The sequence below is a fragment of the Bombina bombina genome, chromosome 3 (assembly GCF_027579735.1).
Source record: "Bombina bombina isolate aBomBom1 chromosome 3, aBomBom1.pri, whole genome shotgun sequence".
NCBI classification, from domain to species: Eukaryota; Metazoa; Chordata; class Amphibia; order Anura; family Bombinatoridae; genus Bombina; species Bombina bombina.
The window spans coordinates 697331623-697345359 of record NC_069501.1 but is presented as its reverse complement, the minus strand read 5'-3'; the positions used below and the strand labels follow the sequence as shown (position 1 = coordinate 697345359).

The 13737-nt window shown below is 35.3% G+C and overlaps 1 protein-coding gene across 1 annotated transcript in view; it reads left to right on the top strand.

Moving 5' to 3' along the window:
- The first annotated feature begins 260 nt into the window (after positions 1-260).
- NCF1 (neutrophil cytosolic factor 1) overlaps positions 261-13737 on the top strand; it is a 49806-nt gene continuing 36329 nt past the window's right edge. The window contains exons 1-3 of the mRNA XM_053707476.1: positions 261-600; positions 1773-1853; positions 13538-13613. Of these exons, the coding sequence (XP_053563451.1) occupies positions 529-600; positions 1773-1853; positions 13538-13613 (229 nt within the window). The 5' untranslated portion in view covers positions 261-528. The remainder of the gene's footprint in view (positions 601-1772; positions 1854-13537; positions 13614-13737) is intronic.

Sequence of the window (13737 nt, the reverse complement as noted above, 5' to 3'; positions counted from 1 at the left end):
TTGCACAATAAATGTACCCCTGGCCACGCTTGTCCCACACATTGCAGAACTGACACAATATAGTAATCTCTCAGTTTAAGACAATGCACTGAGGACAGAAAAAGAAAGCAATATGTGCTTGAGATTGGTTGGAGAAAGTTTTTCCCCACTAAAGGGAACTTTCCCCTCAAATATAAATATTAATAATGCTTTTATAATATACACCAGTGTATTCAATTATTCTATTGTGCTTTTATCATTTCCAAAACCAATTCGGTATATCTCTGCCACAATAACTACTAATAGTTAATTGCAATATTACAACATAAATTGACCAATCAGAGCCCAGAACTACTCAGGTTCTTGCTCCACCTCTGATACTGTGTATAGAAAGGAGAAGCAGCCCTAGTAATGCTCAGTTAAAAGAAAGTCACAAAACCTAGTGATCCCAGGTCATCTGGAAACTCAAAAGACAGAAGCCAAGAAGATTCACAGACAACCTCTAAGAAGATCCACAGACAATCAGCGAGGATTAAATCTCTTACAGCAATGGGAGAGCCTTACATCAGGCACGTGCAGCTGCTGGGCTTTGAGAAAAGATTCTACCCAAGCCAACACTATGTGAGTAGGAAATACTTTTTTTTTATTTTGGAGAAAAACATTTACATTGACAATATAAGTTAATCATTTGCATCTAGAAATATATGATTTTTGTGCTATTTGTCAATTATTTCGACCTTATAAATCTATAATCTCTGAAAATGAATTTAGCAAATGGACTGATTAGGACATAAGTACTTTGATAATAATTGTATATATAATGTATCGCTAGATCATATTTAAGTCACAGTTGAGAGTAATAGGTCATTTTGTAACTTCTCAAATTTTTGTCACCAATTAAATACCCAGCAGTTTTATAATGCCTGAAATTAATTTCAACACGGCTATAATGCTTAGAAAAAAGTATTTTATATTATTTTTTATTATTATATTATTTTTATTCCGTTTGGCTCGTATAGATAATTATGCACACACAGTAAGAAACTACCTATGGACACCCCTACACTTACAGGATAGTTTATATTTTTATTTTAAAAAATGAGACCTTATTAATATAACTGCAATATTTTCTAATGAAGTTCAATGTATTTTCTTAGTAAGTAGTTGTTGTCATGGTTAATATACCAGCTGTAATTGATGCTAATAATACTGGACCCCTTTTGGCTTTCTTATTGCTATTGTAAAACAGTCAAGCCTAACAAGCTGTTATTCCCTGATTCTCTTTTACACATGAATATTGCCTGTTTTAAAGACAGTCTAGTCAAAATTAAACTTTCATGATTCCAATAGGACATGTCATTTTAAACAACTTTCCAATTGATTTTTATCATCAAATTTGCTTTGTTATCTTGGTATTCTTAGTTGAATACCATGCTCATATTCTAATTTCTCAGCCCTTGAAGGTCGTTTCTTATCTGAATGCATTTACAGTCTTTCACAGCTAGAGGGCATTAGTTTGTGTGTGCCATATAGATAACTTTGTGCCCACACACGTGGATTTACTTATGATAGGGTACTGGTTGGCTAAAATGCAAGTCTGTCAAAAGAACTGAAATAAGGGGGCAGTCTGTGGAGGCATAGATACAAGGTTATCACAGAGGTAAAAAGTATATTACTATAAAAGTGTTGGTTATACAAAACTGTTGAATAAGTAATAAAGGGATTATCTATCTTTTTAAACAAACACAATTCTGGAGTAGACTGTTTATTTAAATCTGTTTTTTTATTCTTAGGTTTACATGTTCTTGGTAAAATGGAATGATCTTACAGAAAAGATGGTTTACAGAAAATTCACTGAGATTTATGAATTCCATGTAAGTTTTTTTTCTGTTTTCTACTTTTTCCGCACAACAATGCGTATGTTTTTTAATGCTATTATTTTAATCAAACTATTTTTTATTTGCTTGTTATTGTTATTTTAAAGACACATAAAAGTTAAAATTAAACTTTTATGATTTAGATAGAGCATGCAATTTAAGGGACTTTTTATTTTACTAATATTATCAAATTTAGGCCTAGATTACGAGTGGAGTGCAAACTTGCGCTTTCACAAGCGCAATATTTGCACTCTACTCAGTAATACCAGGGCACATAAAGAGAGCGTGCTTCCATAGGCTCCAATGCTGTGGGACACGGCAAACCACCTAGCACAGCGCAGAGGGCAATGCCCGCAGTGTTGGGCATCAAAAAATAAATATATATGTATATGAAAATATACATATATATTTATGTGTGTATCTTTGTATATACATACAGTATATTAACACATAAACATATATGTATATAAGCATATACAATTATATTTATAGTAAAAACACCCATAGACCGCAATGTAAAAGATACTTCAGTGCTGTATTTTTTTCCAAACACCCCATATTCCTTTACCATAACCCCTTATAACTGATTTGTGCAGTTTTTATTTTAAAAAAAAAAAATGCTAATATTTTTATTTTACATTGAACTACTGTCCACTTTATTTGGGGAGAAACTGGGGCACATTTTTTTTTATTAACTAGAGAACTAAGCACAAGCTTGTGGCAACATTAACCAGTCACTTTTAATGGCTGCTTATTTAACATTTACGAGCGCACATTAAAATAGCGCTCTGCTTGTAATCTAGCCCTTACTTTGTTTAATTAAATCTTGATTAAACAGCACACACTTTTAGTATAAAGGGCATAGAATCTTGGATTAGCCATTGCAAATATCAGTAAAGAAATTTGTTTAAAAATGAACCTTTATTGCCCCATATCAGGTTCAGGAACAAAACAAAGTTACGTGCCTAAAATCAGCCCTTGATCATCATGAAAGGGACAGTCTAGTCAAAATTAAACTTTCATGATTCAAATAGGGCATGCAATTTTTTATTTTTTTTTAGGGCATGCAATTTTTTATTTTTTTTTAGGGCATGCAATTTTTTTTTTTTTTTAGGGCATGCAATTTTAAGCAACTTTCTAATTTACTTATATAATCAAATTTACTTTGTCTCTTGGTATTCTTTGTTGAAAGCTAAACTTAGGTAAGCTCATATGCTAATTGCTAAGCCCTTGAAGGCCGCCTCTTATCTCAGTGCATTTGAATAGCTGTTCACAGCTAGACAGTGCTAGTTCATGTGTGCCATATAGATAACATTGTGCTCACTCCTGTGAATTTACCTATGATTCAGTATTGATTGACTTTATTGCAAGTCTGTCAAAAGAACTGAAATAACAGGGCAGTCTGATCACAGAGGTAAAAAGTATATTAATATAACAGTGTTGGTTATGCAAAACTGGGGAATGGGTAATAAAGGGATTATCTATCTTTTTAAACAATAAAAAGTAGTAGACTTTCCCTTTAAGGGTTGATTGTAAGCCCAAATGTATTTATTTTTTCCTGGACCCTGATATGGAGTAATAAAGGGCTCTTTTAAAATGATTTCTTTAGCAAATTTACTCTCTTGTTTACTCTCTTGTTATACTTTGTTAAAAAGCATACCTAAAGTAGGCTCATTGTCTCACCAGAGGTGTTCAGCTATATCCCAATGGTGCATTGTTTCTCAAAGCTGACTTTATATTTGTGTAATACCTTGGCAGTAAAAGTATAAAAAATAAATACTGAATGTATATTGTAAGCTTTTTTCATTTTCAATAATGTATTAATTCATGGGAAATGAAATTGTGGAGTCACAGAGAGATGTAAAAAAGATATTTATTTAATGAGTAAACTATCAGATTAGAAAATCTTTTTAAACTGAAAAGTACCCCATCAGATTGCATAATGATTGTAGAGGTCTCTCTCACATCTATACGTCACTTTATTTTACAAATAGTGATGTTTTATTGGCATCATCTAAAAGTAAAACTATATAAGTCAATAGATTCAAGTCTAAAGTCAAAATTAAACTTTCATTATTGAGATAGAGGGGCATATTTATCAAACTACGTATGGAGCTTGATGCCCCGTGTTTCTGGCGAGCCTGCAGGCTCGCCAGAAACAGCAGTTATGAAGCAGGGGTCACAAAGACCGCTGCTCCATAACCTGTCTGCCTGCTCTGAGCAGGCGGACAGACATCGCGGGAAATCAACCGGATCAAGTACGATCGGGTTGATTGACACCCCCCTGCTGGCGGCCCATTGGCCGCGAATCTGCAGGGGGTGGCGTTGCACCAGCAGCTCTTGTGAGCTGCTGGTGCAATGCTGAATACGGTGAGCGTATTGCTCGCCGTATTCAGCGAGGTCTGGCGGACCTGATCCGCAGTGTCAGATCAGGTTCGCTAGACCTTGATAAATAGAGCCCACTGAACGCAATTTTAAGAGACTTTCAAATTTAGTTACATACAGTTTTTTGTATGAACACTTTCTGAGGCACCAGCTCCTACTGAGCATGTGCACAAGTTCACAGTGTATACGTATACTAGTCTGTCATTGGCTAATAGCTGTCACATGATACAGGGGACGGCCAAGGTGAAAAAAATCTACTGTTTATTTGAAATTTAGAGTGTTATTGCATTGTCTTTTTGTTATGTACTTGTTAATTATGCAAGTCTACTGTATTTAATGGCCCTTAACTGCAGAGATCATCTCTCTAATTTAACACTGTCCTACTCAATGAACCAGTTTATAAGCTGCTGCATTGCAAATGGACTGAACTCAAGGATATATAAACGGGGTTAGAATTGTGGCACAGACATCACACCATTTCCAACTTAACACTTAAATTAAATGTTCATGATTCAGACAGAGAATACAATTTTAAGATACTGTCCCTTTAACTTCTTTTATGAAATATACATTATTCTCATGGTATGCTTTGTTGTAAAGAATACTTACATAGGCTCAGGAGCAACAATGCACTACTAGGAGATAGCTAGTGATGGTAGCTACACAATTATGTCTCTTTGACATTGGCTAACCAGATGTGTTCAGATAGGATCCAGTTGGTTTTAACTATGTGAAAAGAATTAAACACCTAGTTATGTGTGGGCAATAGTGCAATAATAAAATGCTCTAAAATTGGGGGCATGAACTTACGGGGTCACTTAAAAAATGTTGGGGGTCCCCAAAAGATTTGATAATGTACTGTGCAATAAGAGACAGGAGAGGAGTCCTTGGTACAATTGTAGGCTAAGTTTCAATTACTAACCATACACCAGCAGTAAAGCAATTAAGGCAGAAAACAAGAGGAGTTTGCTGTTGAGCTCTGCTTGTTCTTCAAATGTACATTTTGTTTGGGTAAATGTCTTCAACTCTTCATACAACCTAGTTCATAAGGGGACATTAATACAGATAAAAGTATCTATATTAATGCCATGGGAAACCCTTGGTGTGTGTATGTATATTCATGTGCGTGTATAATACATGTATGTTTATGTATGTGTATTGTATATGCATGTGCGTGTATAATACATGTATGTTTATGTATGTGTATTGTATATGCATGTGCGTGTATAATACATGTGTGTTTATGTAAGTGAATGTATGTTTATTGTATATGCATGTGCGTGTATAATACATGTGTGTTTATATGTGTAAGTGAATGTATGTGTATTGTATATGCATGTGCGTGTATAATACATGTGTGTTTATGTGTGTAAGTGAATGTATGTGTATTGTATATGCATGTGCATGTATAATACATGTGTGTTTATGTGTGTAAGTGAATGTATGTGTATTGTATATGCATGTGCGTGTATAATACATGTGTGTTTATGTGTGTAAGTGAATGTATGTGTATTGTATATGCATGTGCGTGTATAATACATGTGTGTTTATGTATGTAAGTGAATGTATGTGTATTGTATATGCATGTGCGTGTATAATACATGTGTGTTTATGTGTGTAAGTGAATGTATGTGTATTGTATATGCATGTGCGTGTATAATACATGTGTGTTTATGTGTGTAAGTGAATGTATGTGTATTGTATATGCATGTGCGTGTATAATACATGTGTGTTTATGTATGTAAGTGAATGTATGTGTATTGTATATGCATGTGTGTGTATAATACATGTGTGTTTATGTGTGTAAGTGAATGTATGTGTATTGTATATGCATGTGCGTGTATAATACATGTGTGTTTATGTATGTATGTGTATTGTATATGCATGTGCGTGTATAATACATGTGTGTTTATGTATGTAAGTGAATGTATGTGTATTGTATATGCATGTGCATGTATAATACATGTGTGTTTATGTGTGTAAGTGAATGTATGTGTATTGTATATGCATGTGTGTGTATAATACATGTGTGTTTGTGTGTGTAAGTGAATGTATGTGTATTGTATATGCATGTGCATGTATAATACATGTGTGTTTGTGTGCATGTGTGTATATGTGAGTGTATGTATGTATGAGTGTGTGTATATGTGTATCTGTATATATGTGTGTGTGTATGAGTGAGTATGTGTGTTTATTTATGATTGTGTTTATATGTGTGAGTGTGCTTGAAAAGAACTACCATCGGTGCAGCAGGTGCGGTTGCACCAGGGCCCAAGGATGGGAGGGGCCCATAGCAGCCAATCTATATTCATAGGCGTGTGCAGAAAGGTAACTCAGTAGTAAGCAATAGTAATAATATACATGGTGCTCTGTATAATGATTCTAAGGATAGACAGAGAAGAAGGACCTGCTACCTGAACTAATAAATGGCTCCTCTGCATTAGAATTGCACACATACAATTCTAATTCTGAGAGAGGAGCCATTTATTAGTTCAGGTAGCAGGTCCTTCTTCTCTGTCTATCCTTAGAATCATTATACAGAGCACCATGTATATTATTACTATTGCTTACTACTGAGTTACCTTTGGGCGGGCCCTAACATTTTTGTGCACCAGGGCCCTCTGTTCAGTAGATCCACTACTGTGAGTGTGTGCATATGCGTATCTGTATATGTGTGAATGTGCGTGTGTATGTATGAGTGAGTAAGTGTGTGTATTTATTAGTATCTGTGTGTGTATGTGTATGGAAGTGTATGTGTATGTATGTATGAGCGTGTGTATATGTGTATCTGTATATGTGTGAGTGTGTGTTTGTGTATGTAAGTGAATGCATGTGTATGTATGAATGAGTATGTGTGTTTATTTATGAGTGTGTTTATATGTGTGAGTGTGTGCATATGCGTATCTGTATATGTGTGAATAAGCGTGTGTATGCATGAGTGAGTAAGTGTGTGTATTTATTAGTATCTGTGTGTGTATGTGTATGGGAGTGTATGTGTATGTATGTATGAGCGTGTGTATATGTGTATCTGTATATGTGTGAATGAGCGTGTGTATGTATGAGTGAGTAAGTGTGTGTATTTATTAGTATCTGTGTGTGTATGTGTATGGAAGTGTATGTGTATGTATGTATGAGCGTGTGTATATGTGTATCTGTATATGTGTGAGTGTGTGTTTGTGTATGTAAGTGAATGTATGTGTATGTATGAATGAGTATGTGTGTTTATTTATGAGTGTGTTTATATGTGTGAGTAGGTGTATATGTGTATTTGTTTATGTGTGAATGAGTGTGTGTATGAGTGAGTAAGTATGTGCATTTATTAGTATCTGTGTGTGTGTGTATGAGAGTAACTTTTTTCTGTATTCTGTAGGCACATAGCAAATTTTGATAAAACAAAAAGAGGGCGCCTCATAGTGTGGTATGTCCCATATGGGTCAAAAGGTATGGATTGTGAATAGGCTTACCAGATAAGGTTGCACTGTGCTATGACCGGTGCCAGCAAGCAGGCTAGCACTTTGCAGTGGCTAGTACACTGATCGGGGTATCCCCGGCGTGATTCTTGGCTGGTATCCAAAACTAAACAGGTTCATTATGGTGGTCAATATGGTGGTTATATATATACACCATTTTTGCTTATGTTTTCATACAGTCAGCATTCACCCTAATTTCGGCATCACAGACCACATTTCTTTTTCAAGGTCCAATTTATTTCTGAATTCAAGATGTCGTTTAAACTATTCAGCATAATAACGTTCATATTCATACATTCACTATGTCTCTTGGTCCGCTTGAACCAATCACACACATCCCATTTGCTTATTTATTTTTAGTCTTTGGATTTATTTATGGTATCAGCCTTGAAGATGCAATGTTGCGATTTTCATGTGTACATATACATATGCATATTTTTAAAAACACAATATCCTTTTTTTTCTCTTTTTTTTTCCTTTGTCACACTTTGACATGCAACGTTGCTCCTCGCTTGTATATACACATATACACACTCCAAAAACAAAAGTTCAAACACACTTTGTATCTTTTGGTTAAATCGCAATATACACCCTGTTACAAATTATTATGCCAATGATATCTTTCTCATTTACCTAAATAATTGATGTAAACAACAGTCCGCATAATTCTCATGTTATCAACTATTAAGAGTACAATTCAAATTTTATTGAACAAACCTCCTAATGATAACAGTATTTTTTTTTTAAATAAAAAACTTACAATGCTCTGTTCCAAATTATTACGCACAGTAAGTTTCAAAGCACTGTATAGGTTGTAAAGAACTGAAAATTGTCATTTGTTGTGTTTGCAGCATATTTACTGAAATCAAAAGCTATTTCAATCAAACTTTGAACAACATTTTAACTTTTTAAACATTTTAACAGGTCACGTTACATTTTAACATAGGACCCCTTATTTGATAGCAGCTTCACAAGTCTTGCATCCATTGAACTTGTGAGTTTTTGGACAGTTTCTGCTTGAATTTGTTTGCAAGATGTCAGAATAGCCTCCCAGAGCTGCTGTTTGGATGTAAACTGCCTCCCACCCTCATAGATCTTTTGCTTGAGGATGCTCCAAAGGTTCTCAATAGGATTGAGGTCAGGGGAGGATGGAGGCCACACCATGACTTTCTCTACTTTTATCCCCATAGCAGCCATTGATGCAGAGGTATTCTTTGCAGCATGAGATGGTGCATTGTCATGCATGAAGATGATTTTATTACGGAAAGCATAGTTCTTCCTTCTGTACCAGGGAAGGAAGTGGTCAGTCAGGAACTCCACATACTTTGCAGAGGTCATCTTTACACCTTCCGGGACCCTAAAGGGGCCAACCAGCTCTCTTCCCATGATTCTGGCCCAAAACATGACTCCACCACCGCCTTGCTGACGTCGCAGCCTTGTTGGAACAGGGTGGCCGTCCACCAACCATCCACTACTCCATCCATCTGGACCATCCAGGGTTGCACGGCACCAAATGCAGCCGTTTGTTCTTGTGAGCATTGGTTATTGGTGGCCGAATGGAAGGTTTATGCACAGTTGCAAGACTCTGGAGGACTCTACACCTTGATGTCCGTGGGACTCCAGAGGCACCAGCATCTTCAAATATCTGTTTGCTGCTATGTAATGGTATTTTAGCAGCTGCTCTCTTGATCCGATGCATGGATCTGGCAGAAATCTTTCTCAATGTGCCTTTATCTGCACGAACGCGTCTGTGCTCTGAATCAGCCACAAATCTCTTAATAGTGCGATGATCACGCTTAAGTTTTCGTGAAATATCTAATGTTTTCATACCTCGTCCAAGGCATTGAACTATTTCACTCTTTTCGGCAGCAGAGAGATCCTTTTTCTTCCCCATATTGCTTGAAAATGGTGCTCTGCTTAATAATGTGGAACACCCTCCTTTAGTAGTTTTTCCTTTAATTGGGCTCACCTGGCAATCACAGGTGTCCGAGATTGTTTTCGTGATCAAAAGAGCCCTGAGACACAATGCCATCCATGAGTTAAACTGAAAAAAAAAATAATAATCTTTGTGACACTGAAATAGAATTTGCATAATAATTTGGAACAGGGTGTAGATATTTAACTTTGAGAGATGAGTTCAAACAGAGAGGAAAAGATTGACCATTGGTGCTCTTTTGCTAATGTGTGAATTAGTTTTTTATTATTTTTATAAGAGTTTTTTTTAGAAGGTATACATCATCTTTAGTAATCCGTATTTAACATTTTAAACCTGTGCTACAACACAAACAAGAGTATTCCTTGCCTTTCACACTACCATTACCATTGGTTCTTCTTTTATGTGACAACTTCCGTTTTTACTTGTTACAAGTGTATATAATGTTACTAATTGAGATGCTTTTTATTCGTTTTTTTGCCTGAAGAAACGACCAGCTTGTTGAGAAACGCATTGCTGTAAAGAATAAAGTGTTCTTTTACCTTTTTAAAACATCGGAAGTTGTCCTTTTGTTTTTATCCATCCATTTACCTCACCAGAGGGCACAAAGAGTGTTTCCAGTTTCATCGGAACCTGGTTAGTTTTGGATTCCAGACGAGAATCACGCCGGGGATACCCCGATCAGTGTACTAGCCACTGCAAAGTGCTAGCCTGCTTGCTAGCACCGGTCATAGCATGGTGCAACCTTATCTGGTAAGCCTATTCACAATCCATACCTTTTGACCCATATGGGACATACCACACTATGAGGCACCCTCTTTTTGTTTTATAATTTGTGTAGATTGCCCTTCACACTGGGTTCAAGCGGAGCTGCCTTGTTTCACGTGAACATCGCTACAGAATCATACTGAGCACAAACAGTGCGAGGGTGTTGCACATCACCACATATGTTGTAGAACCCTACATGGAAAGTACATGGAGTTAACGAGGCTACCATTAGTAGTTAGCAATAGCCATGAAAGTTGAATTGACTTATTTTTGCTAATAATCCCCACACTTGTGTTATAATGATGCATATAAAAAAAATTGTATACTCGTCTGACAAGGGGTTTGTTTTGGACTACATTATAATAATGGAGGTCACAAAAATGTAAAAGGGGTTCAAGGTGAAAAAAGTTGAAATCTGCTCCAACACCTTCTTTTTTACTCGTTTATCTCTCTTTAATCACCATCATTCAGTCATGATTAAATACCTGTAAAATTAATGACTAATAACCAGCATTTAGACACCCACATAAGATGTTTGGAAATCACTCACAATCTTTTACAATAGTATCTAATTCTTATACTGTGTACATCCAAATGAAAAAAAGGTTCATCCTTTTCCTGACACTATTATTTAAAGGGACAGTCTATTCCAAATTTTTATTGTTTAAAAAGATAGAAAATTCCTTTATTACCCATTCCTCAGTTTTGCACAGCCAGCACGGTTATATTAATATACTTTTAACCTTTGTGATTATCTTGTATCTAACCATCTTCTGACAGCCCTTGATCACATGACATTTTATTTATTATCTATTGACTTGCATTTTAGCCAATTAGTGCAATGTCAGACAACTCCACAGGAGAGAGAACAATGTTATCTATATGGCAAACATGAACTAGCAATCTATTGTTATGAAAAGCAAACAAAAAAACATGTGATAAGAGGCTGTCTGCAATGGCTTAGAATCAGGCAGAAATTTAGAGGTTTAGAATTTATAAAAGATATTAAAGGAACATTAAACACTAAATACATGCTAGATAGAATGATGCATTCAAAGAAAAGATTAGTCCATGACTAACATGCAGATGTATTTTTTAAAGTTTCATTAGTTGTTTAAAAAGTGACAAAATAAGTGTAAAGTTTTAGTGTCTATAAAACACTGGGAGCTGCCATGTTGTAACTTGTGTTACCTTCTCTGCTGTGGCCAATTAGAGACCGTTATAAATAGGTCACTAGAGTGTGCAGCCAATGGTTGTGCTGGATTTAACAGTGTTCTGCACTTCCATTTCTAACAGGAACTGAAAAGCTCACAATTTCAGAATGGAATTACAGGCAAAGAGGACAAAATAAATAATGAAAGTATATTGCAGAGTTGTTTTATATATACAATTTATCATTTTAAATCACATCTCAAAGTGTTTAATGTCCCTTTAATATAACAATGTTGGTTGTGCAAAGCTGGGGAATGGGTAGTAAAGGCGTTATCTATATTTTTAAACAATAACAATTTTGGTGTTGACTGTCCCTTTAATGTTTTTGTCTTTAGAATATCCCCTTAGATAACGCAAATATTTATAGCAATGTTAATACATCTGGATTAAAAAAAAAGAAAAAAAGAATCACAAAGGGGGATTTTAGACTTAAAGGGACACTGTACCCACATTTTTTCTTTCATGATTCAGATAGAGCCTGCAATTTTAAGCAACTTCCTAATTTCCTCCTATTATCATTTTTTTTCATTCTCTTGCAATCTTTATTTGAAAAGCAAGAATGTAAATTTAGAAGCCGGACCATTTTTGGTTCACAACCTGAGTTGTCCTTGCTGATTGGACAGCACCAATAAACAAGTGCCGTCCAGTGTTCTGAACCAACAATTGTCTGGCTCCTTAGCTTAGATGCCTTTCAAATAAAGATAGCAAGAGAACAAAGAAAATTTGATAATAGGAGTAAATTAGAAAGTTACTTAAAATTGCATGCTCTATCTGAAAGAAAAAAAATTGAGTTAAAGGGCCACTAAACCCAAAATCTTTCTTTCATGATTCAGATAGAGAATATAAATTTAAACAACATTACAATTTACTTCTATTATTTATTTTGCTTCCTTTTTTAGATATCCTTAGTTGAAGAAAAAGCAATGCACATGGTGAGCCAATCACACAAGGCTTCTATGTACAGCAACCAATCAGCAGTTACTGAGCATATCTAGATATGCTTTTCAGCAAAGAATATCAAGAGAATAAAACAAATGAGATAATATAAGTAAATTAGAAAGATGTTTAAAATTGCATTCTCTTTCTAAATCATGAAAGAAAAAATGTGGATGTCATGTCCCTTTAAGTGTTCCTTTAAAACGTATGTAAACAACAGAAGTGAATGAGGAACAACACTTAGGAATTATTATTTCTGATGAGATTAGGTTTGGTTGTCTAATCTGAAATACTGTATACAGTTATGGACACAATACATACAGAAGAAAATAAATATACCAATACACCCAAAACTAAAATGTGTTAAAGGGACATTGTACACTAGATTTTTCTTTGCATACATGTTTTGCAGATGATCCATTTATATAGCCTATCTGCTGATTTTCAGACTCCTAACCAAGTCCCAAAGTTTTAGATGTATAGTGATATCTACAGGTTCAAGCTTGCTCCTGTTTGTATAATCTATCTTTTCATATGCAGGGAAAGGGAGAGGGGGGTCTGCTCATCCTGATTTTCCAGCCCCTTTCACTGGGTATCTCAGCCTAACCTCATCAACAGTGCTAAACTGGGAGCTTCTAAGGAAGTTTTGAAAAGATTTTATACTGGATTTTTATATCAGTATCTGTGCATATTATTCTTTATAGTAGTGTCTATTTTGCAGTTTTATGAACATTGGTGTATACTGTCCCTTTAAGAGTAGAACAGGGCATTTTAAAACTGGATTACACAGGGTAGCCAGACATAAAGAACCATCATTTGTGCTTTTGCTTCTAACCATTACTATGCTTTTTATTATTCCTATTCTTGTTAAATAGAAGTAGTAAGTCATTTTGTGGCAGGTTGGGAAGTGCTTTGTTCATAGTTACTAACTTGCTAAGTTAAATAACAGTTATATTGACTTCCTTTTTTTTATCTAGAAAGCATTAAAAGAAATGTTCCCAATTGAGTCTGGTGACATAAATAAAGAGCAAAGGACTATACCTCACTTACCAGGTAAACCTTTTGTACTCATTGCAAACTGTCCTCTAAATTGTATGGCGTCCTACTATACAGCAAGATTACAAGTTGTGCACTATACCGGGTGCGTAAATAACGTAAAAAAGATGAGGGTTATCAC